This window comes from Salvelinus namaycush, chromosome 17, assembly GCF_016432855.1.
Source record: "Salvelinus namaycush isolate Seneca chromosome 17, SaNama_1.0, whole genome shotgun sequence".
NCBI lineage: Eukaryota > Metazoa > Chordata > Actinopteri > Salmoniformes > Salmonidae > Salvelinus > Salvelinus namaycush.
The window spans coordinates 22,909,349-22,933,190 of record NC_052323.1 but is presented as its reverse complement, the minus strand read 5'-3'; the positions used below and the strand labels follow the sequence as shown (position 1 = coordinate 22,933,190).

The following is a 23,842-nucleotide window of genomic DNA, read 5'->3' as shown; positions in this document are numbered from 1 at the left end:
CCAAGACCTTGTTCAGCCTCACCAAAGAGTTAGCAAAATAAGGGCCCTTTCTAACATAAACTTTTAATCGCGAGTCAAGAGTCATTCTCAAAGGATTTTCAACATTAAAAAAAATGAGTAAATGGGCTATGCATGCAAAATAATATAATTAAAGATGTAGGCTGTCACCGAGGTGATATAGGCCTAACTGATGTAGGTAGATGGTAGGCCTGTCATCCAGGTGATATAAGCCAAACTGATGTAGGTAGATGGTAGGCCTGTCATTCAGGTGATATAAGCCTAACTGATGTAGGTAGATGGTAGGCCTGTCATCCAGGTGATATAAGCCTAACTGATGTAGGTAGATGGTAGGCCTGTCATTCAGGTGATATAAGCCTAACTGATGTAGGTAGATGGTAGGCCTGTCATTCATCAGATACCCCATTGCCTTTGCTACAATTCTTAGAAAAAAAGTAAACAGCAACAACACAAATCCTCTTTATATTGCTTTTTAAGAACTGTCTAGGCAATAACCCCAAAGGCCTAGAGACATCACCTGTGTACACACTTTTAGTTCCCCTTAATGCTGCCTTTATTAGACAGCAGGACACTGCATTGTTTTTGGCCGTCATACAGTACAGTGTCTATTGATGAGAATCTCCCCAGGGTAATTTATTTTGTATTATATTGCAGTTTAGAAAGAACCCCCCCCCCCACTATTTAGAAATATTACAGTATAGAAAGAATGACCCCCTCTGAAGGAGCGTGTTGATACTAAAGCACCTCTGAAGGAGCGTGTTGATACTAAAGCACCTCTGAAGGAGCGTGTTGATACTAAAGCCCCTCTGAAGGAGCGTGTTGATACTAAAGCACCTCTGAAGGAGCGTGTTGATACTAAAGCACCTCTGAAGGAGCGTGTTGATACTAAAGCACCTCTGAAGGAGCGTGTTGATACTAAAGCCCCTCTGAAGGAGCGTGTTGATACTAAAGCCCCTCTGAAGGAGCGTGTTGATACTAAAGCCCCTCTGAAGGAGCGTGTTGATACTAAAGCCCCTCTGAAGGAGCGTGTTGATACTAAAGCACCTCTGAAGGAGCATGTTGATACTAAAGCACCTCTGAAGGAGCGTGTTGATACTAAAGCACCTCTGAAGGAGCATGTTGATACTAAAGCACCTCTGAAGGAGCGTGTTGATACTAAAGCACCTCTGAAGGAGCGTGTTGATACTAAAGCACCTCTGAAGGAGCGTGTTGATACTAAAGCACCTCTGAAGGAGCGTGTTGATACTAAAGCCCCTCTGAAGGAGCGTGTTGATACTAAAGCACCTCTGAAGGAGCGTGTTGATACTAAAGCACCTCTGAAGGAGCGTGTTGATACTAAAGCACCTCTGAAGGAGCGTGTTGATACTAAAGCACCTCTGAAGGAGCGTGTTGATACTAAAGCACCTCTGAAGGAGCGTGTTGATACTAAAGCACCTCTGAAGGAGCGTGTTGATACTAAAGCACCTCTGAAGGAGCGTGTTGATACTAAAGCACCTCTGAAGGAGCGTGTTGATACTAAAGCACCTCTGAAGGAGCGTGTTGATACTAAAGCACCTCTGAAGGAGCATGTTGATACTAAAGCACCTCTGAAGGAGCGTGTTGATACTAAAGCACCTCTGAAGGAGCGTGTTGATACTAAAGCACCTCTGAAGGAGCGTGTTGATACTAAAGCACTCACCATCACGTACTTCCAGTTCCAGCATGTTTCCCTTTCCCCATAATATTCATTGCCAAAAAGGATTTGAAAACAATGTATAAAAATAGCCACATAAACATCCAGATTTAGAAAGCATCTATCAGATCCTCATAAAAGCTAAGCAATGAGGTTGAAGGGTATGCATTCATAGCAGGCTATCTTTGTTGATTTGTGTTTGCATAAGACTATAAAAATAAGATACTTCAATGAATGACACAACTGGGAATATTTGATATGCCAATACAGAGAACATGCAGTGGGATACCTGTGAGGTTTTTATGAGTTATTAAGTCACTTTATCAAACCGTATCTGATCACTCTGTTGGTGCAAATCTTGAAAAAAAGGGTTTTGCTAAACAATCTGTTGTCAGAGCAGGCAAACATCTTTACAGCAAGTTGGCAAAAGCAGTACACCATTATCTCCGCTAATTACCCATTTCAACATTATTCAGGTACTAAACAGAATACATAGTAACTGCTACAGTAGTGGTAGTCTCCAAAAGCTAATAGTTTGTATGGCTCAAAAATATATTTTGATATACTGTAGTGATTGTGACCTCTTTGATATGATCCAGAGAGTACCCAAAATAATTCATTACAAAGTAATACTGCTTCATTTCCCTGACCGCTTTGTTGACTATAAACACTACAAAATATGATTTTGCAATGAGAAAACATTTCTGATAGTTCAGTAAATATTTAACCACTGTCCAGATAAGAAATATGTTTCATAAGAATATTCAGTCCACTGGGAAACTAGTGGATGCACTCAGGATGCACTCAGGAACCTGTTCTTCTGCTTTATCACACAATACATGCTAATGAATGCTGTATAAAAATTAGGTCAGGTTTGTGCCTATTTATTAAAAGACGGACACTAAAATTAATTCCTTTACTACCTGATCTAAACGCTATAAAATAATTTAACACAAATATATTTTACAATTTACCGAGCTAGTCTAATGACACACAGTTAAACCCCCTGTAAGTCCCTAGTGCTTTCATGTATGGAGCTTTTAATACAGACACCTACTGTAAAGGAGATGGGTTGGTTGTTTTACAGGTTGGTTGTCAAAGTGCTTATTACTCCCAATCACAGATTTACACTAATACACACGCACGCACGCACGCACGCACGCACGCACGTGCACGCACACACACACACACACACACACACACACACACACACACACACACACACACACACACACACACACACACACACACACACACACACACACACACACACACACACACACACACACACAGCTACCAGACTCTTATTATGATGGTTAAATACTGCACATTTAAACACTTGCCTCCCAATCCCCCCTTTCCAAAACACGTGTAAATATTGGACTATAAATTGTGCCTCCTGTATTATATTTATCCTAAAAATGTTATTATATTCTACTGAGACATTTACTTTATGTTCGTCTTCTTATCTTTTATTATTTCTTATTGTTGTTGCATTGTCGAGAAGGATGATGGTTGTCACATAGAATGTGGGGTTGGTTTTTACTATCAACTCCATTATAACCATATTTTTCCGGGACATTGCCACTTCCACTATACAATAAATCCCAAGCTCCTTTGTGCTGTTGCTATAGAGACCTCCCTTCCCAGTAAACACAAACATATTTGGCTGACATATCAAAATGTATTAGGAATATGTAGTGTGGAGAGCGTTTGCATATTGGGAAGACATCGCAGAGTAATCAGAATAGAATGTTGATGCCTGGCCGACATATAAAAGGTGTAGAACTGTAGAATTTAGAATGTAGGTACATTCTTGCCAATTAGCAAACAGAGTCTAAACTGGATCTTCCCAATGTATTCTTTATACGTTCGTTGGGCAGAGGTATCTGTGCTATCTGGGTTTGTTGACTCTCTCTCACACACATATGTTTTCTGTCACACACTCACACATGTACACAAACACATACATGCACACAAACACACACATGTACACAAACACGTACACAAACACACACATGCACACAAACACACACATGTACACAAACACACACATGCACACAAACACACACATGTACACAAACACACACATGCACACACCAATTTACTCTAAATGTAATATGTTATTCTCAAGGCATAAAATGCTGAATCCTATTAGGAAGATGGTTTGATCAAAGAAAGGCTATTTCTAAGACTGTATGCTATACTGCCTCACTTCCTGTTACAACAGGGAGTAGCTACCAACAAACACTGTGACAACCAACCCCATACTGTGTGACATCTAACCCCACGATGGTGCTGGTTGTCACAAGTGGACAGAGTGTGTTTGATGGCCCAGCTAACTGGATGTTCGTCCATGATTTGGCCCAATCGTGGAATGGGCTCATTCCATTAAACTTACCTGTCATCCCAGCTCCCGTCGGACCATGGCTTTCATTCAACAACATTTTTGGTGGCCCACCATGGTTCCTGACGTCTCCGCATTCGTCGCAGCCTGCACTGTGTGCACAGAACAAGACTCAGCAGCAAGCTCCGGCTGGCCTCCTTCAACCACTCCCTGTTCCTCACTTTGTCACTGTTCTCCCCTCGTCAGACGGCAACACCATCATCCTTACGGTTGTGGATAGGTTTTCCAAAGCCGCATATTTTATTCCCCTTCCCAAGTTGCCCTCAGCCAAGGAGATGACCCAGCTTATGGTGCAACACGTCTTCCGGATCCATGGACATGGTCTCCGATCGTGGTCCTCAGTTCTCGTCCAGGTTCTGGAAGGCATTCTGCACCCTGATTGGGTCATCGGCCAGCCTGTCCTCCGGGTTTCATCCCCAATCTAACGGCCAGTCGGAGCGAGCCAATCAGGACCTGGAGATGACTCTTCGTTGCCTAGTCTCTGCCAACCCCACCACCTGGAGCCAGCAACTCATGTGGGTAGAGTACGCCTGCAACACCCTTCTCTGCTTGGCCATTGGTATCTCGCCCTTCGAGTGTTCCTTAGGTTACCAGCCTGCACTCTTCCCTGAGAAAGAGGAAGCAGTCAGCATACCCTTGCCCCAGATGTTAGTCTGCTGTTCTGAAGACCACCTTCAGGTATCGGCGACAGGCGGACCACCACCGGACTCCAGCTCCCCGCTATCGTCTCAGGCAGAGGGTATGGCTCTCCACTCAGGATCTGCCCCTAAGGGTGGAGTCCTGTAAACATTCCTCCGGCGTTATCGGCCCTTTCCCCAGTGTGGTGCCAGGACAACAACCTCTCCCTCAATGTGAGCAAGACAAAGGATCTGATCGTGGACTACAGGAAAAGGCCAAACAGGCCCCCATTAACATCGACGGGGCTGTCGTGGAGCGGGTAGAGAGTTTCAAGTTCCTTGGTGTCACCATCAAACTATTATGGCCCAAACACACCAAGACAGTCGTGAAGAGGGCACGACAACACCTTTTCCCCCTCAGAAGATTGAAAAGATTTGGCATGGGTCCCCAGAACCTCAAAGTTCTACAGCTGCACCATCGAGAGCATCCTGACCGGTTGCATCACTGCCTGGTATGATAACCGCTGCCGTGGTCATCCTCCTCTTCACAGGGGGTGACACTCTAGACCCAAACTGTTATAGACCTATAACCATCCTGCCCTGCCTTTCTAAAGTCTTCGAAAGCCAAGTTAATAAACAGATCACTGACCATTTCAAATCCCACCGTATCTTCTCAGCTGTGCAATCCGGTTTCCGAGCTGGTCACGGGTGCACCTCAGCCAGGCTCAAGGTACTAAACGATATCATAACCGCCATCGATAAAACACAGTACTATGCAGCCGTCTTCATCGACCTGGCCAAGGCTTTCGACTCTGTCAATCACCGTATTCTTATTCTCTAATGACTGCCTCGCCTGGTTCACCAACTTCTCAGACAGAGTTCAGTGTGTCAAATCGGAGGGCCTGTTGTCCGGACCTCTGGCAGTCTCTATGGGGGTACCACAGGGTTCAATTCTCAGGCCAACTCTCTTCTCTGTATATATCAACGATGTCGGTCTTGCTGCGGGTGATTCCCTGATCCACCTCTACGCAGACGACACCATTCTGTATACATCTGGCCCTTCTTTGGACACTGTGTTAACTAACCTCCAAACTAGCTTCAATGCCATACAACACTCCTTCCGTGGCCTCCAACTGCTCTTAAACGCTAGTAAAACAAAATGCATGCTTTTCAACCGTTCGCTGCCCGCACCCGCCCACCCGACTAGCATCACTACTCTGGACGGTTCTAACTTAGAATATGTGGACAACTACAAATACCTAGGTGTCTGGCTAGACTGTAAACTCTCCTTCCAGACTCATATTAAACATCTCCAATCCAAAATCAAATCTAGAATCGGCTTCCTATTTCGCAACAAATTCTCCTTCACTCACGCCGCAAAACACACCCTCGTAAAACTGACTATCCTACCGATCCTCGACTTCGGCGATGTCATTTACAAAATAGCTTCCAATACTCTACTCAGCAAACTGGATGCAGTCTATCACAGTGCCATCTGTTTTGTTACCAAAGCCCCATATACCACCCACCACTGCGACCTGTATGCTTTCGTCGGCTGGCCCTCGCTACATATTCGTCGCCATGACCCACTGGCTCCAGGTCATCTATAAGTCGATGCTAGGTAAAGCTCCGCCTTATCTCAGCTCACTGGTCACGATTACCACACCCACCCGTAGCACATGCTCCAGCAGGTATATCTCACTGGTCATCCCCAAAGCCAACACCTCCTTTCCTTCCAGTTCTCTGCTGCCAATGACTGGAATGAATTGCAAAAATCGCTGAAGCTGGAGACTTATATTTCCCTCACTAACTTTAAACATCAGCTATCTGAGCAGCTAACCGATTGCTGCAGCTGTACATAGCCCATCTGTAAATAGCCCACCCAATCTACCTACCTCATATCCATATTGTTTTTATTTACTTTTCTGCTCTTTTGCACACCAGTATTTCTACTTGCACATCACCATCTGCTCATCTATCACTCCAGTGTTAAATTTAGCTCATTTGTAATTTTTTTAAAATTTTATTTCACCTTTATTTAACCAGGTAGGCAAATTGAGAACACGTTCTCATTTACAATTGCGACCTGGCCAAGATAAAGCAAAGCAGTTCGACACATACAACAACACATAGTTACACATGGAGTAAAACAAACATACAGTCAATAATACAGTGAAAAATAAGTCTATATACAATGTGAGCAAGTGAGGTGAGATAAGGGAGGTGAAGGCAAACAAAATATATATATAAATAAATAAAAATATAAAAAAGGCCATGGTGGCGAAGTAAATACAATATAGCAAGTAAAAAAAACACTGGAATGGTTGGTTTGCAGTGGAAGAAAGTGCAAAGTAGAGATAGAAATAATGGGGTGCAAAGAAGCAAAATAAATAAATAAATACAGTAGGTAAAGAGGTAGTTGTTTGGGCTAAATTATAGATGGGCTATGTAATTACTTCGCTACTATGGCCAATTTATTGCCTTACCTCCTCACGCCATTTGCACACACTGTATATAGATTTTTAAAAATTCTATTGTGTTATTTGACTGTACGCTTGTTTATTCCATGTGTAACTCTGTGTTGTTGTTTGTGTCACACTGCTTTGCTTTATCTTGGCCAGGTCGCAGTTGTTAATGAGAACCTGTTCCCAACTAGCTTACTTAGTTAAATAAAGGTGAAATAAAAAATAAATAAAATAAAAAGTGATGGCGGAGTGCCAAGTCTAGGACCAAAAGGCTCCTTAACAGCTTCTACCCCCAAGCCATAAGACTGGTGGACAATTAATCTATTAACATTTAACTATTTACATTGACAACCCCTCCCCCCTCCATTTGTTTTTTTACACTGCTGCTACTCGCTCTTTATTTTCTATGCATAGTCACTTCACCCCTACCTACATGTACAAATTACCTCGACTAACCTGTAACCCTGCACATTGACTCAGTACAGGTACCTCCTGTAATAGCCTCGTTATTGTTTGTGTTGCTTTTTAATTTTTTACTTTAGTTTATTTGGTAAATATTTTCTTAACTCTTTCTTGAACTGCACTGTTGGTTAAGGGCTTGTAAGTAAGCGTTTCACGGGAAGGTCTACACGTTATATTCGGCGCATGTGACAAATAAAATTAGATTTGATCTCTAAAATCCTTCGCCCCTCTGCTGTTTGTCTTCTGTTGCACTTTTCATGTGTCTCAGATTAACCATCTGTCTCATAGCCCTTTGTCCTCTGTTTCAAGGCCCACCCCTCTCCCCCCTCATCGACGGCCATCCGGCGTACATGGTGAGGCGCCTCCTGAGTGTTTGACCTCGGGGCAGGGGATTTCAGTACCTGGTTGACTGGGAGGGTAATGGCCCTGAGGAGAGGTGCTGGATCCCCGCTAGGAACATCCTGCACCCAGCCCTCCTCGCTGAGTTCCGTGTCTCCTATTTTCCCCATTATCCCCTGTGTATTTATACCTGCGTTTGGTCTGTCTGTTGCCAGTTTTTGTTCTAGTCTTTCCGGTTCCGACCTCCTTTTCCTGCCCTGACCCTGAGCCTGTCATTCTACGCCTGCCTGACTCTTATTAGGATTACTGATCTCTGCCTGTCCTGGACCTGCCATTTGCCTACCCCTTGTAGATAATAAATCTCTGAGACTCAAAACATCTGCCGCCTGTGTCTGCATCTGGGTCTCATCCTGTGTCGTTACAGACCTTGGTCTTTATATTAATGTTAAAAAGAGTCTTGTAAGATATACTGGTGCTGAGAAATACACTGTTATGCAGATGAATGAGGACCCAAAAGCGACTTAACAAAAACAGAGTCTTTATTCCAAACTTAAACAAAACAGTACTCCTGGATATATCTTAGATGACACCTGCTCACACGCAGCATCTGATGAAGGCAAAAAACACGACAGGGCGGAACCAGGACGCCTGCTCACACGCAGCATCTGATGAAGGCAAAAACACGACAGGGCGGAACCAGGACACGGAACAGCAAACATCAAACAAAGATCCGACAAGGACAGAAGCGGAAAACAGAGGGAGAAATAGGAACTCTAATCAGAGGGCAAAATAGGGGACAGGTGTGAAAGATTAAATGAGGTAGTTAGGAGAATGAGGAACAGCTGGGAGCAGGAACGGAACGATAGAGAGAGAGCGAGAGAGGAAGAGAGGGAGGGGAAGAGAGAGGGAAAGAACCTACTAAGACCAGCAGAGGGAGACAAATGGAAGGGAAGCACAGGGACAAGACATGATAATCAAAAGACAAAACATGACAGTACCCCCCCACTCACCGAGCGCCTCCTGGCGCACTCGAGGAGGAACCCTGGCGGCAACGGAGGAAATCATTAATCAACGAACGGTCCAGCACGTCCCGAGATGGAACCCAACTCCTCTCCTCAGGACCGTAACCCTCCCAATCCACTAAGTACTGGTGACCACGTCCCCGAGAACGCATGTCCATGATCTTCCGTACCTTGTAAATAGGTGCGCCCTCGACAAGGACGGGAGGGGGGGAGGGAAGACGAACGGGAGCGCGAAGAAAAGGCTTGACACAAGAGACATGGAAGACAGGGTGGACGCGACGAAGATGTCGCGGAAGAAGCAGTCGCACAGCGACAGGATTGACGACCTGAGAGACACGGAACGGACCAATGAACCGCGGAGTCAACTTGCGAGAAGCTGTCGTAAGGGGAAGGTTACGAGTGGAAAGCCACACTCTCTGACCGCGACAATACCTAGGACTCTTAATCCTACGTTTATTGGCGGCTCTCACAGTCTGCGCCCTGTAACGGCAAAGTGCAGACCTGACCCTCCTCCAAGTGCGCTCACAACGTTGGACAAAAGCCTGAGCGGAGGGAACGCTGGACTCGGCGAGCTGGGACGAGAACAGAGGAGGCTGGTAACCAAGACTACTCTGAAACGGAGATAGCCCTGTAGCAGACGAAGGAAGCGAGTTGTGAGCGTACTCAGCCCAGGGGAGCTGTTCTGCCCAAGACGCAGGGTTTCGAAACGAAAGGCTGCGTAAAATGCGACCAATCGACTGATTGGCCCTTTCTGCTTGACCGTTAGACTGGGGATGAAACCCGGAAGAGAGACTGACGGAAGCACCGATCAAACGACAGAACTCCCTCCAAAACTGTGACGTGAATTGCGGACCTCTGTCTGAAACGGCGTCTAACGGGAGGCCATGAATTCTGAACACATTCTCAATGATGATTTGTGCCGTCTCCTTAGCGGAAGGAAGCTTAGCGAGGGGAATGAAATGTGCCGCCTTAGAGAACCTATCGATAACCGTAAGAATCACAGTCTTCCCCGCAGACGAAGGCAGACCGGTAATAAAGTCTAAGGCGATGTGAGACCATGGTCGAGAAGGAATGGGAAGCGGTCTGAGACGACCGGCAGGAGGAGAGTTACCTGACTTAGTCTGCGCGCAGTCCGAACAAGCAGCCACGAAACGGCGCGTGTCCCGCTCCTGAGTAGGCCACCAAAACCGCTGGCGAATAGAAGCAAGCGTACCCCGAACACCGGGGTGGCCAGCTAACTTGGCAGAATGAGCCCACTGAAGAACAGCCAGACGAGTAGGGACAGGAACAAACAGAAGGTTACTAGGACAAGCGCGCGGCGACGCAGTGTGAGTGAGCGCTTGCTTTACCTGTCTCTCAATTCCCCAGACAGTCAACCCGACAACACGCCCTTCAGGGAGAATCCCCTCGGGGTCGGTAGAAACCACAGAAGAACTAAAGAGACGGGATAAGGCATCAGGCTTGGTGTTCTTATTCCCCGGGCGATAGGAAATCACGAACTCGAAACGAGCGAAAAACAACGCCCAACGAGCTTGACGTGCATTAAGTCGTTTGGCAGAACGGATGTACTCAAGGTTCTTATGGTCAGTCCAAACGACAAAAGGAACGGTCGCCCCCTCCAACCACTGTCGCCATTCGCCTATGGCTAAGCGGATAGCGAGCAGTTCGCGGTTACCCACATCATAGTTGCGTTCCGATGGCGACAGGCGATGAGAAAAGTAAGCGCAAGGATGAACCTTATCGTCAGACTGGAAGCGCTGGGACAGAATGGCTCCCACGCCCACCTCTGAAGCGTCAACCTCGACAATAAATTGTTTAGTGACGTCAGGAGTAACAAGGATAGGAGCGGATGTAAAACGCTTCTTGAGGAGATCAAAAGCTCCCTGGGCGGAACCGGACCACTTAAAGCAAGTCTTGACAGAAGTCAGAGCTGTGAGAGGGGCAGCCACTTGACCGAAATTACGAATGAAACGCCGATAGAAATTAGCGAAACCGAGAAAGCGCTGCAACTCGACACGTGACTTAGGGACGGGCCAATCGCTGACAGCCTGGACCTTAGCGGGATCCATCTGAATGCCTTCAGCGGAAATAACAGAACCAAGAAAAGTGACAGAGGAGACATGAAAGGCGCACTTCTCAGCCTTCACGTAGAGACAATTCTCTAAAAGGCGCTGGAGTACACGTCGAACGTGCTGAACATGAATCTCGAGTGACGGTGAAAAAATCAGGATATCGTCAAGGTAAACGAAAACAAAGATGTTCAGCATGTCTCTCAGTACATCATTGACTAATGCCTGAAAGACCGCTGGAGCATTAGAGAGACCGAACGGCAGAACCCGGTATTCAAAATGCCCTAACGGAGTGTTAAACGCCGTTTTCCACTCGTCCCCCTCTCTGATGCGTACGAGATGGTAAGCGTTACGAAGGTCCAACTTAGTAAAGAACCTGGCTCCCTGCAGCATCTCGAAGGCTGACGACATAAGGGGAAGCGGATAACGATTCTTAACCGTTATGTCATTCAGCCCTCGATAATCCACACAGGGGCGCAGAGTACCGTCCTTCTTCTTAACAAAGAAAAACCCCGCTCCGGCGGGAGAGGAAGAAGGCACCACGGTACCGGCGTTGAGAGAAACAGACAGATAATCCTCGAGAGCCTTACGTTCGGGAGCCGACAGAGAGTAAAGTCTACCCCGAGGGGGAGTGGTCCCCGGAAGGAGATCAATACAACAATCATACGACCGGTGAGGAGGAAGGGAGCTGGCTCTGGACCGACTGAAGACCGTGCGCAGATCATGATATTCCTCCGGCACTCCTGTCAAGTCACCAGGTTCCTCCTGAGTAGAGGGGACAGAAGACACAGGAGGGATAGCAGACATTAAACACTTCACATGACAAGAAACGTTCCAGGATAGGATAGAATTACTAGACCAATTAATAGAAGGATTATGACATACTAGCCAGGGATGACCCAAAACAACAGGTGTAAAAGGTGAACGAAAAATCAAAAAGGAAATGGTCTCACTGTGGTTACCAGATACTGTGAGGGTTAAAGGTAGTGTCTCACATCTGATACTGGGGAGAAGACTACCATCTAAGGCGAACATGGGCGTGGGCTTCCCTAACTGTCTGAGAGGAATGTCATGTTTCCGAGCCCATGCTTCGTCCATAAAACAACCCTCAGCCCCAGAGTCTATCAAGGCACTGCAGGAAGCAGCCGAACCGGTCCAGCGTAGATGGACCGACAAGGTAGTACAGGATCTTGATGGAGAGACCTGAGTAGTAGCGCTCACCAGTAGCCCTCCGCTTACTGATGAGCTCTGGCCTTTTACTGGACATGACATGACAAAATGTCCAGCAGAACCGCAATAGAGACAAAGGCGGTTGGTGATTCTCCGTTCCCTCTCCTTAGTCGAGATGCGAATACCTCCCAGCTGCATGGGCTCAGTCTCTGAGCTGATGGGAGAAGATGGTTGAGATGCGGAGAGGGGAAACACCGTTAACGCGAGCTCTCTTCCACGAGCTCGGTGACGAAGATCTACCCGTCGTTCTATGCGGATGGCGAGTGCAATCAAAGAGTCCACGCTGGAAGGAACCTCCCGGGAGAGAATCTCATCCTTAACCTCAGCGTGAAGTCCCTCCAGAAAACGAGCGAGCAACGCCGGCTCGTTCCAGTCACTGGATGCAGCAAGAGTGCGAAACTCTATAGAGTAATCCGTTATGGATCGATCACCTTGACATAGGGAAGCCAGGACCCTGGAAGCCTCCTTCCCAAAAACTGAACGATCAAAAACCCGTATCATCTCCTCTTTAAAGCTCTGATAATCGTTAGTACACTCAGCCCTTGCCTCCCAGATAGCTGTGCCCCACTCCCGAGCCCGACCAGTAAGGAGTGATATGACGTAGGCGATCCGAGCTCTCTCTCGTGAGTATGTGTTGGGCTGGAGAGAAAACACAATATCACACTGGGTCAGAAAGGAGCGGCACTCAGTGGGTTGCCCAGAGTAACATGGTGGGTTATTAACCCTAGGTTCCGAAGACTCGGAAGACCAGGAAGTAACAGGTGGCACGAGACGAAGACTCTGAAACTGTCCAGAGAGGTTGGAAACCTGAGCGGCCAGGGTCTCAACGGCATGACGAGCAGCAGACAATTCCTGCTCGTGTCTGCCGAGCATTGCTCCCTGGATCTCGATGGCAGTGTTGCGAGAATCCGTAGTCGCTGGGTCCATACTGGTCGGATCTTTCTGTTATGCAGATGAATGAGGACCCAAAAGCGACTTAACAAAAACAGAGTCTTTATTCCAAACTTAAACAAAACAGTACTCCTGGATATATCTTAGATGACACCTGCTCACACGCAGCATCTGATGAAGGCAAAAAACACGACAGGGCGGAACCAGGACGCCTGCTCACACGCAGCATCTGATGAAGGCAAAAACACGACAGGGCGGAACCAGGACACGGAACAGCAAACATCAAACAAAGATCCGACAAGGACAGAAGCGGAAAACAGAGGGAGAAATAGGAACTCTAATCAGAGGGCAAAATAGGGGACAGGTGTGAAAGATTAAATGAGGTAGTTAGGAGAATGAGGAACAGCTGGGAGCAGGAACGGAACGATAGAGAGAGAGCGAGAGAGGAAGAGAGGGAGGGGAAGAGAGAGGGAAAGAACCTACTAAGACCAGCAGAGGGAGACAAATGGAAGGGAAGCACAGGGACAAGACATGATAATCAAAAGACAAAACATGACATACACACCAGTATATCTTACAAGACTCTTTTTAACATTTAACAAAAGTGTGCCAACCAACCCCTACAGTATCACTGTTATAATAGGGTGATGGGTGCTCAAAGTTTCGTAGCTATCACAATTGTCATGTCTCTCCTGGTCGAGGATCCAAGGCCTCAGATCAGTCTGGCAAATGGCTGACAGATACCCAGATCCCCCTCTCTCCCACAGGAGAGGAGAGGGGGGGCTGGGACGGTTTTATGACACCTCACCCCAATCGTAAATTGTAAGCAGCAGATGACTCCTTTTGGTCTCTAGTATCAAGATTGAGATGTCTTTGTTACAGAGACATTTTGCAGCCCAAAAACTCTAACGTCCGAAGAGTAAACTTTGGAACAATATTTCTAAGATAGGAACGGTCAGTGGGGATCATATTGCTTTCATTTTGTGATGAGATTAAACACTGTATGAACCAAATACTATAACTTAGGAAGGAAACCCCCCTTCGGCTGTTAAGTTTCCATCCAATATGATGTTAATACAATATGAATAACGATGCAACTATTGTTGTTAAGATAGGAATGTGATTTTAGTTTTCTAACGAGGACATCGTTTTCATGTCCGTTGCACATTAACTTAGCCACTCCCTGACTGAGGTCAGAAGAACGTGTCAGTGTGATGGAACCGCCCTTTCAACCAGAATGCTTAAAAGGACTCGCTAAGAATTAACATAGGAGACCAGCAAACAGCAAGCAGACAATCACTGGTGAATCATTGAAGCCACAGCCAACTAAGAAGGACATTGTGACCTCTGGTGGCCAACCAGAGCCTTACACCCATCGAGCCAATCCCCATAGAACGCTTGAATGGTTTCAACAGAGAGACGACGAACAAAGACATCTACATGTAAATACATTGCATTTCTTACCCAAACGGGCGGCGGTTCGTGTGTAAGGTATATGGTTACTGTGAGCATATTTCCAAATGTACGATAAATGTCCCTTTTTCGCTATCTCTATTTTCCCCACCCCCTTTTCCATCTCTGTGTAACAAGCTGTCATATCGTGTCAGACAACTAGGAACTTTTGTCTCATGTAAGTGTGTATGTGTGTTCTGTGTTATTATTTATTTAGTTAGTAAATAATTAAATCAATTTGTGTAGTACTGAATAATCACAAAAGGTTAGGGTTCTTGCAGATTCAAGAAGTCTGCGACGTTCAGAATGAGACTGATTTCAGGTAATGATTAATAAGTGACTGTAATCGATATACAATTTATATACAGTTGAAGTCGGACGTTTACATACACCTTAGCCAAATACATTTAAACTCAGTTTTTCACAATTCCTGAAATTTAATCCAAGTACAAATTCCCTGTTTAAGGTCAGTTAGGATCATCAATTTATTTTAAGAATGTGAAAAGTTGAGAATTATTTATTTCAGCTTTTCTTTCTTTCATCACATTCCCAGTGGGTCAGAAGTTTACATACACTCAATTAGTATTTGGTAGCATTGCCTTTAAATTGTTTAACTTGGGTCAAACGTTTCAGGTAGCCTTCCCCAAGCTTCCCACAATAAGTTGGGTGAATTTTGGCCCATTCCTCCTGACAGAGCTGGTGTAACTGAGTCAGGTTTGTAGGCCTCCTTGCTCACACACGCTTTTTCAGTTCTGCCAACACATTTTCTATAGGAGGTCAGGGCTTTATTGAGGTCAGGAGGTCAGGGCTCTATTGAGGTCAGGGCTTTGTGATGGCCACTCCAATACCTTGACTTTGTTATCCTTAAGCCATTTTTCCACAACTTTGGAAGTATGCTTGGCGTCATTGTCCAGTTGGAAGACCCATTTGCGACCAAGCTTTAACTTCCTGAGTGATGTCTGGAGATGTTGCTTCAATATATCCACATATTTTTCCCCCTCATGATGCCATCTATTTTTTGAAGTGCACCTGTTCCTTCTGCAGCAAAACACCCCCAGAGCATGATGCTGCCACACCCGTGCTTCACGGTTGGGATGGTGTTCTTCGGCTTGCAAGCCTCTCCCTTTTTCCTCCAAACATAACGATGGTCATTATGGCCAAACAGTTCTATTTTTGTTTCATCAGACCAGAGGACATTTCTCCAAAAAGTACGATCTTTGTCCCCATGTGCAGTTGCAAACCGTAGTCTGGCTTTTTTATGGTGGTTTTGGAGCAGTGGCTTTTTCCTTGCTGAGTGGCCTTTCAGGTTATGTCGATATAGGACTCGTTTTACTGTGGATATAGATACTTTTGTACCTGCTTCCTCCAGCATCTTCACAGAGTCCTTTGCTGTTGTTCTGGGATTGATTTGCACTTTTCGCACCAAAGCATGTTCATCTCTAAGAGACAGAATGCATCTCCTTCCTGAGCGGTATGACGGCTGCATGGTCCCATGGTGTTGACACTTGCATACTATTGTTTGTACAAATGAACGTGGTACCTTCAGGTGTTCGTAAATTGCTCCCAAGGATGAACCAGACTTCTTGGCTAATTTATTTTGATTTTCCCATGATGTCAAGCAAAGAGGCACTGAGTTTGAAGGTAGGCCTTGAAATACATCAACAGGTACACCTCCAATTGACTCAAATTATGTCAATTAGCCTATCAGAAGCTTCTAAAGCCATGACATAATTTTCTGGAATTTTCCAAGCTGTTTAAAGGCACAGTCAATTTAGTGTATGTAAACTTCTGACCCACTGGAATTGTGATAGAGTGAATTATAAGTGAAATAATCTGTCTGTAAACAATTGTTGGAAAAATTACTTGTGTCATGCACAAAGTAGATGTCCTAACCGACTTGCCAAAACTATAGTTTGTTAACAAGACATTTGTGGAGTGGTTGAAAAACGAGTTTTAATGACTCCAACCTAAGTGTATGTAAACTTCCAACTTCAACTGTATCTTTAGAGTTTAATTCGGGAGAAGGTAACTCTATAAACAACTTATTCCGTGCTGCCCCAAATTCCAAATGAGTTAATTGTTACATGATTAATTTAATTGAGTAGCAATTAAACATTGTTAGTGGATTGAATAAATAACAGTCATCAAATTAATGAAAGTCACGTCCCAACACAATAAAATAAAGTAAATACTGCATAACTCTCATTTCTAATACCATTAGGCGTATGAAAGTGAACCAACACAAAACTCCACCATGCAAACCAAACAATGGAATCTAAATGTTTGACATATCTACCACTGATTTCTGTACTCCTAAATCAAACCAAATCAAAGTTCATTTATTATTACACAGATTTGCTGATGTTACAGCAGATGCAGCGAAATGATTATGCTTCTAGCTCCAACAGTAAGTAATATCTAGCAATACAATAACAATACACACAATACAAAAGTTTAAAGTACATTTCGGATAAGACATGTAATGACAGGCCTGATGGAAACAGAACATTTTTTGGTAAACTTTCCAAATGTCGACAAAACTAATTCTGCTAGACAAGGTGGGATCTTTTTGTGTCAGTAAAAGTAATTATGCGAGAAATATTGATACAATAACAATCATATCGAAGTAAGAGTCACGAGTTGACATGTGTGGTCCTCCCACTACGACTCTGTCGGGAAAGCGAGCAGTTTATTAGGCTTCAGATTAAATCAATTATGATCTTGCACTTTTATCCAGAATAGTTTCATCATGTAGGCCATAATCGCACTGTATCTGCGAGCTGTTGGCTAGAGTGTACGTGCCAATACCAGTGGGCACACTCACTATATAATTTTTTTTTTTAATGAAAATGCGATGGAAACCCATTTAACTTGTATTTTTTATTCGGTACATGGGAATTTAATCACAAAAGGTATTGTTATGTGCACTACGTCATCACGCACACACTTTTATCAGCAACAAGTCAATTTGATGGAAACATTTCTGGTGAGAAAATTCACATATTGTTTTTATGCATATTTTAAATTATTCACATGAAAATCTGTCGCCAATTGGATGGAAACCTAGCTACTGTAATGAATTCCTCTAAAATGTAGGCTATACCACAGGTATCGGAGAATGAACAACATAGATAGTGTCAAAGAATAAGATAGATATTGTCAAAGAATAACATAGATAGTATCAAAGAATAACATAGATAGTGTCAAAGAATAACATAGACAGTGTCAAAGAATAACATAGATAGTGTCAAAGAATAACATAGATAGTATCAAAGAATAACATAGATGAATCAAATAATAATTTAGATATTATCAAAGAATAACAGATATATCAAATAATAATTTAAATAGTATCAAAGAATAACATAGATAGGTACTACTGTATGTTGTCTGTTTTACTTCCAGAGTCAGTGTTAGTGGTTGAAAGGTGTTTATTTGTATGAGTATGGCCGAGCTGTTTGATTTCTGAATGCATGACCAGATATCAGTAGGAGGGCTGCCAAGCATCAGTAAGTCAATCACTTCTGCTTAGTTTAACTGAACTGTTTTATTGATCCTCTAGCTCTTTGATGTCCTGCAACAGATGGTCTTGCATCAAGAGTAAAACTCAGCATAAGGATACATCCATTCATTAAATCTTGGCGAAACTTTTCAACTCTCGGGAAAAACTTTAAATGAATGGAGATCAAAAGCGCAGGGTTGGGGTCAATTCCATTCCAATTCAAATTCTCTGCAATGCTTTTCAATTATGAAAATGTTGAATTTGCATTTGAGTTTGGTTCACTTTTTGAGTTGACTGGAATTTAAATGGAATTGACCCCAACACTGCAAAATAGTTTTCTCTATCCATGGTAACTAATAAATATATCCTATAACATATTATACAAAGTGTAAAATGGATGGCTACATTTCAGCTATCAGGCATCCAGGCCCATGTGATGTGGTAGCCAACTATCAGATTGACTGAATCTCATTACAAATTAATTGAACTTGGCCTGGACATTCTCATACATGAGATCCCATTGAGTACAGCTATAGGACCAGTGTTGTGGAGTGGTGAGTTACATGTGGGTCAACTAGTAATGTAATTACATTTTTGCTGTAGCTTGGTGGCAGTTGAACTAAATTCAAATCTTGGTAGTGTTTTCAGTAGTTAATTACTGTTTTGCCATTTAGCGATGTAACTAACTACTGGAACTACACACTACTTTCTTTTGAAAAAATTAAATATGGGTGAAGTAGGCAACAATTTCCTTAAGTTTTCAGCATCAGCATTTCGGCCTAATTCTCATTTGAAACATAGTTTTTGTGTTTAATAGGCCAAATTACACATTCTCTTAACATCTGACTCCAGTGATCTACCCTTTTCTATTCTATGACATTTCAGATTTTTATATGATAATTTTTCACAAAGTAGTTTGGATTTTTCAGAGTAACTTTAGTTAATTAAACTATATTTTTCTTAATGGTAGCTTTAGTTTAGCTCAACTTCTTCCAGTGTGAAGTAATTGGTAGCTTGGTAAACTATATTTTCAGAGTAGCTTCCCCAACACTGTTTAGGGTACACATGTAGGCTACACATGCAGAACTGATCATTTTCAAAATGGTCGACCTATACTTATATAATCTAAGGTGTGTCAACTGTCTCTCTCTGGTTTGGGGGTTGGGGTGCAACACTAAAAAGGAAGATACATTTTTGCTGAACTTGTGCTCTTATTTAAAGTTAAAGAAACATCACGTATCTGAGTGAAGTGTTTATTTATGCCAATGTAACTGCACAGCACACAACTGGCACAAGTGCAGCAAAGCTTGAAAATAAAACAAATGTAGAAAATGTGCAATGAAGCCAGCAAACTGCAAGGTACTGTATCATGTCCATACACTATCAAACAGTTCTGTAAACATAGGCTATAATGCATTGATCTTTAACATATGATGGTACATAGGCTACACATTTTAGAATAGATAACTGTACATCACTGCCAAATTGTTTCCATACAAGCGTGCATAAAGGCAGTTACAGCAGTTATTAGCCTACAACTGTGTAATGTGTATTTTTAAGAAACATTCTGAGTAATTAAATATAGCCTACTAAATTAATGTACTCTAGTTTAAATACACATGAGATGTGGAACCACATAATTCATTATTCAAGAAATTATCCAAACTATCCAAAGCTTCAAGATGCCACTCCCTGATAAAATACTCTTAAACTCTCCATATAGCTTTGAAATTACTTGCAATAGTGTACCTTCCATTTATATAGTTTAGTTTAAAGTTAGATGTTAGTTTAGTTAAAAGTTAGATGTTAGTGTGCTGCCAGACACTTACTTTTAGCGATTCCAGCCTTGACAGAAATGCCCAATCGGGACAGCAGCTCTTATTGGAGAATGTAGCACACCCCCAACCACGTGCTGCTCTGACGTCCACCGAAGAAGGAAAGGTGGACTTTTAGAATACCTTTTTTAAATATTTACATATGCAGGAGCCAGGAAGGGAGGGCACAGGGCATCATGTATTGTTGCGAGAGCTCAGTTACCAGCGACAGACAGGTATGTAAAAGTCAGTGAACAGTCAGGTGAACAAAAAATGCATGGGCATTCTGATGGAAACGTCCATTTAAAGCGGCAATCAGTAGTTGGAACAATAACAAATCACCCCCGTTGTGGTAAAAATCTGAGGGATGGGGCTAGAGAAATGAAACCACTCTCAAATGTATAGACACCTATGGATGCAAGGACTGACCATCCGTGAAAGCACAATTATAGTTTTAACCATGTTTTGATGGTATATAGTGTTTGTTTACATGTACTTTGTTTACAAACATTGGAGTAACATAAACTTATATTGTGGGTTATGATGGGGTATGACAGTTTAACTAAGCTCATGAGGCATTTCTAAGTTATATTCTTCAAGAATCAATGGGTACAAATAATTAATTTATGTCCAAAAATGAATGTAGCAACTGCAGATTCACCCTTTAACCCTGGGCATACCTAACAACAGGTTCACATTAACATTACAATAGCCTACAATTTATTCCAAGTCGATTGTGATTATAGCCTTATTTTTATCAATTGAAACTTTTTGTTGCGATATATGAAATGATGGGCTTTAGGACCATGCAGAGCAATATTCATAGGCTGCACCGCTGGAGGAGGAAGACCATGGCTGAGTATAACTGAGTATTTAATGCGTAAAATGCGACAGAAAAGAATACTAATCCGCCAATTTAGTGTAGTGTAATATTGTTGCCTGTTCAGTTGCAGTCATCTTGGCTGTTATGTTCCACAGTGATGGAGCACATCCGACTGCCTAAGGTAAACCGTATTCCGCACTAATGACTAATGCAATTGTCAATTTATTTCACCCGGCCTCGATGTTTCAGATTTACACGTTGTATTTGCCTCCTAACCCATAGTAACTGTTATAAATACATATTGTTTTACATTAAATATCAGTAAGACTGGAACCACTATAAACGACATGATTTGTTATAATAAGGGAAAGGGGACTGTCAAATGTGGCCACGTATGCTGTAGTTGCCGTTCACGCCACAGTGTTACCTATGCTGTTTACTGGCCAACATTTTATCAGTGTGTAATAACAATTTAATATGGCATGTAATCTGATATTTTATTGATCATGAGATACTCAAATGTTGTCGCCTATGTCGGCAAACCACATATACTTGATTTCTTTACAGTGTTCAAAACAATAATTATTGTAGTCCTATTAAAATGATTATATATTAAATATTAAAGAGATAGGCCTATGTTATGCATGTTCCATTTCTCCATAGTGTGTTTCTTTTACTCCATCTGTCCTGTCCCAGGTTGAGAAAGTCAGACTGATTGACAAAATCTCCTCCAGAAGAGCCTCGGTGGGCACTTTGTACCTGACAGCCACTCACACCATCTTTGTGGAGAATGAGACTGAGATCCGTACAGAAACATGGGTAGGTAGCTCCAGTCTGATACGATATTTGATATAACCTTCCTCAACAAAACGTAATGAAATGTGGAAGTCCCGGTCCTGCATCATTTTGGTTTGTGCAATACAATAGTATCACATTGGCAGCACTAATGTGCCTACCCACATTCATAGAAGCTAACTACCTTTAGCTGCTATTGAGCATAGTAGCTTCTGACCGGGGGAGTTTTGATAAGAGCCCCGCGCCTGCTCTAAACCTTTACACGCATCGCTTGTGGTACGGTTTTGGAAATAAGGAAGTGTCTTTCATATCGGTGAGAAATAATTAATTTTTAAAAACGGAAGGTTAAATAACTACACACATTAATAGGGTTAGGTTTAAGGTTCCCACACCGCCATATTTCCATGTGAGGGATTTTACTGAGGGGAGGGGGGATGCATGGAGAGGTAGCTGGTCCAACTCAAGGTGTCATAAAACCAAAATGTAACCCCTTGTACTGTAAAATAAATTGAACACCCTCCCCCTTCATATAATTAATTCAAAATAATGTTTTACGACCACAAATAACAATAAGTTTAGCAACCCTGTATTTATAAACGTGGATATCTACTTTTTTGGATATCTACTTTTTTGTGGCACAGTCGATGCCACGCAGGGCTATGTACGGGCCAGAAGGTTAAGGGTTCGCCGACAACTTGTTTCATTACTTCACTATCAGAGCCGGTTGCGGACAATGATCAGCTAGGAAGAAATTTGATTTTCAACACTTTGATGCCATATTTGTAATTTATAATAAATATATGCAACACATTTTCGCGTTTTCAACACCACAATAAATAGACTGTTAATCTGGACAAACAAAAAAGACATCATCCCCTACCCTGTAGGTCTACCCAGTATGGAAGACTTGGTTTGACAATCTCTGAATGTCATTAAACTTTTTGGTGTTTTGTAACAGATGTCTCTTTCCATTCACCAAATTGCCTCTGCATAGTTTGGATTGATTGATTGATTTTATTTGTCAGTTAAAAAAATATATACAGTACCAGTCAAAAGTTTGGACACACCTACTCATTCCAGGGTTTATCTTTATTGTTACTATTTTCTACATTGTAGAATAATAGTGAAGACATCAAAACTATGAAATAACACATATGGAATCATGTAGTAACCAAAAAAGTGTTAAACAAATTAAAATATATTTTATATTTGAGATTCTTCAAAGTAGCCACCCTTTGCCTTGATGACAGCTTTGCACACTCTTGGCATTCTCTCAACCAGCTTCATGAGGTAGTCACCTAGAATGTATTTCAATTAACAGGTGTGCGTTGTTAAATGTTAATCTGTGGAATTTCTTTCCTTCTTAATGCATTTGAGCCAATCAGTTGTGTTGTGACAAGGTAGGGGTGGTATACAGAATATAGCCCTATTTGGTTAGAGACCAAGTCCATATTATGGCAAGAACAGCTCAAATAAGCAAAGAGATCATTACATTAAGTCATGAAGGTCAGTCAATTCGGAAAATGTCAAGAACTTTTAAAGTTTCTTCAAGTGCAGTCGCAAAAACCATCAAGCTCTATGATGAAACTGGCTCTCATTAGGACTGCCACAGGAATGGAAGACCCAGAATTACCTCTGCTGCAGAGGATAAGTTCATTAGAGTTAACTGCACCTCAGATTGCAGCCCAAATAAATGCTTCACAGAGTTCAAGTAATAGACACATCTCAACATCAACTGTTTAGAGGAGACTGCCTGAATCAGGCCTTCATGGTCGAATTGGTGCAAAGAAACCACTACTCAAGGACACCAATAATAATAAGAGACTTGCTTGTGCCAAGAAACATGAGCAATGGACATTAGATCCGCGGAAATCTTTCCTTTGGTCTGATGAGTCCAAATTTGAGATTTTTGGTTCCAACCACCGTGTTTTTGTGAGACGCAGAGTAGGTGAACGGACAATCTCCGCATCTGTGGTTCCCACCGTGAAGCATGGAGGAAGAGGTGTGATGGTGTGGGGGTGCTTTGCTGGTGACACTGTCAGTGATTTATTTAGAATTTAAAGCACACATAACCAGCATGGCTACCACAGCATACGCCATCCCATTTGGTTTGCGCTTAGTGGGACTATCATTTATTTTTCAACAGGACAATGACCCAAAACACACCTCTAGGCTGTGTAAGGACTATTTGAACAGGAAGGAGAGTGATGGAGTGCTGCATCAGATGACCTGGCCTCCACTATCACCCGACCTCAACCCAATTG

At 43.0% G+C, this 23,842-nt stretch overlaps 1 protein-coding gene across 2 annotated transcripts in view; it reads left to right on the top strand.

Moving 5' to 3' along the window:
- The first annotated feature begins 20,778 nt into the window (after window positions 1-20,778).
- mtmr7a (myotubularin related protein 7a) overlaps window positions 20,779-23,842 on the top strand; it is a 41,969-nt gene continuing 38,905 nt past the window's right edge. Inside the window, exons 1-2 of one of the 2 annotated variants that reach the window (XM_039012460.1) lie at window positions 20,779-20,964; window positions 21,480-21,602. In XM_039012460.1, the coding sequence (XP_038868388.1) occupies window positions 20,941-20,964; window positions 21,480-21,602 (147 nt within the window). In that variant the 5' untranslated portion in view covers window positions 20,779-20,940. The remainder of the gene's footprint in view (window positions 20,965-21,479; window positions 21,603-23,842) is intronic. The other variant, XM_039012459.1, reaches the window with a different exon arrangement.